General features: G+C 48.0%; 1 protein-coding gene across 1 annotated transcript in view; it reads right to left on the reverse strand.

Annotated features, from left to right (window-relative positions):
* Positions 1-301: 301 nt before the first annotated feature.
* LOC310824644 (ephrin type-A receptor 3-like) overlaps positions 302-2,194 on the reverse strand; it is a 5,545-nt gene continuing 3,652 nt past the window's right edge. The window contains exons 4-6 of the mRNA XM_083697902.1: positions 1,959-2,152; positions 1,541-1,678; positions 302-1,129 (exon numbers count right to left, since the gene is read on the reverse strand). Of these exons, the coding sequence (XP_083554028.1) occupies positions 1,030-1,129; positions 1,541-1,678; positions 1,959-2,152 (432 nt within the window). The 3' untranslated portion in view covers positions 302-1,029. The remainder of the gene's footprint in view (positions 1,130-1,540; positions 1,679-1,958; positions 2,153-2,194) is intronic.

The following is a 2,194-nucleotide window of genomic DNA, read 5'->3' on the forward strand; positions in this document are numbered from 1 at the left end:
TGCTGTATGCTGTGCTAAATGACGTTAAGACCGCGTTACATAGACTTACGGTAGGTGTGTGTCTGGAAGCAGTGGCTATGGAAGCTCTGGCTCCGGCCCAATACAATGGGTGTCTTCTGAGACCATTCAGAATGTCCAACTCATATTGTACACATGGACACTCATTCTCCACATCTCTCTCTTTCCCCTATCCCTATCCCTCCACATCGTCCTCCGTCTTGTCATCCATCCATCCATCCATCCATCCATCCATCCATCCATCCATCCATCCATCCATCCATCTCCCTCTTTCCATTTCCCCTACACATTCATGCCACACGCCTGGGTCATCCAATGGCATCTTTTTTTTACAGAGCGGAAGGGGAGGGGCCATACATGCACCAGGTAGCAACCCATGAAGAGCAGCCCACCTGTGTTGCCTGGCAACTGACTCAAACATTATGTTCAGTTCCAGAGTGTGGGACACACACACATAGCTCATATAAACACTTATCTATACAAATACATATCATCTCTTGCCTCTTTACACTGGGTGAAAAATCAAAATGCTAATCATCGAAAACATAAAACGAAACAACAATAAAACCAACTGTACACTCAACTTCACAGACAGTGATGATAATCATTTAATCTAATTTCTTCTTTTTTTTGTAGTTCTTTTTTTTTTTTTTATTCATTTTTTTTTTTAGTTGTCGAGTTATGGTATGAGATGGTTTGAGATGAGTGCCTGGTTTGAGATGTCTCTCTCTGTCTCTCCGTTTGCGGTTGTTGTTGTTGGGTTGCTGGGATTCGGAGTGCTGATGCCGAGAGTGCCTACTACGCTATCATAGCATCCAGGACGGGTGGACAATGGTGAAGCTGCAAGGAGGTAAAGGAGCTGAGCGTCCATCTTGGCTCCATCTCAATGTGTCTCAATGGAGGAAACGCAGAGCAATCCATTACGGCTCCATCTCAGTGTGTCTCTATGAGGAAACTCAAAGCGTAGCGTCCATTTTGGCTCAATGTCAGTGTGTGTCTATTGGGAAACTGTTATACTTGGACGTGGGTCCCCTGGGTCTGCAGGCTCTGCACACTGCACAGGATCTTCTTCTGGTGACCCACCAATGTTACACCCATCTTACCCAGTTCACTAGAGAAAGACAAGCAAGAGAAAAGGGAAAGAAAGAAAGAAAGAAGGAAAAAAAGAGAGAAAGAAAGGTCAGATTGAATTGTCTTTGAATCATCCTAATGATTAGGCTAAATGTACTGTAAGCTTTAGGGCTAGGTCATCTCATGCTAGATTTGTGTTTATCTACTTTGAGCCAAATCCAGAGAAAGCCTCAGAATCATGTTAGGCTACCCTGCTCCCCCTCTCTTCCCCAGTCCAGTCCAGCTCTCTTCCCCAGTCCAGCTCAGCCCTGCCTGGTCCCTGGTATCTCACCTGATGCCACCCCTCTCTTCCCCAGTCCAGCTCAGCCCTGCCTGGTCCCTGGTATCTCACCTGATGCCACCCCTCTCTTCCCCAGTCCAGCTCAGCCCTGCCTGGTCCCTGGTATCTCACCTGATGCTGATGTAGAGGACTGAGTCCAGGGTGACGTATCCTGCACTGGAGAAGTTGTCCTTGTACTGGCCCATCTTGATGGCATCCAGCCACTCCTCCATCGTAGTCACGCTGAACTCTGGCGTGGTCGGGTCTTGCCTGGACAAAAAAACAACAAAAAAACAACAATGAACACCACACAGACCACGGACTCCAGCAGTAATCACAGTGAGAAGGTCAGTGTGAATGGCTGTACACTCACTAAATCAATACCTAGCAATTTTCCACTTCAGGAACTATTGTAGCATAGAAACCCTCTCTCAGATACAAAGTGTGTGTATCAAGTGGCAATAAAACTGACACGTCCAGTTGTAGAGCTCAACAGCGTACACCTAACTGTGTGGAGATCTACGCGTACATGATGGACTGATGGACTAACCACACAGAGCTGTTGGCCAGCTCTCGGAGGCTGGCAGGGTTCCTGATCAGCTTGTCCAGGGTGGTGACGATCTGGCCGAACTTGGGCCTCTCGCTGCGCCCCTTCTCCCAGCAGTCCAACATCAGCTGGTGCAACACCACAGGACAGTCCATAGGAGCCGGCAGACGGTAACCCTCATCTATCGCTTTGATCACCTGGACAGAGAGAGAGAGAGAGAGGGAGAGAGAGAGAGAGAG

Source organism: Argentina silus (assembly GCF_951799395.1).
Source record: "Argentina silus genome assembly, contig: scaffold_443, whole genome shotgun sequence".
Classification (NCBI taxonomy): Eukaryota; Metazoa; Chordata; class Actinopteri; order Argentiniformes; family Argentinidae; genus Argentina; species Argentina silus.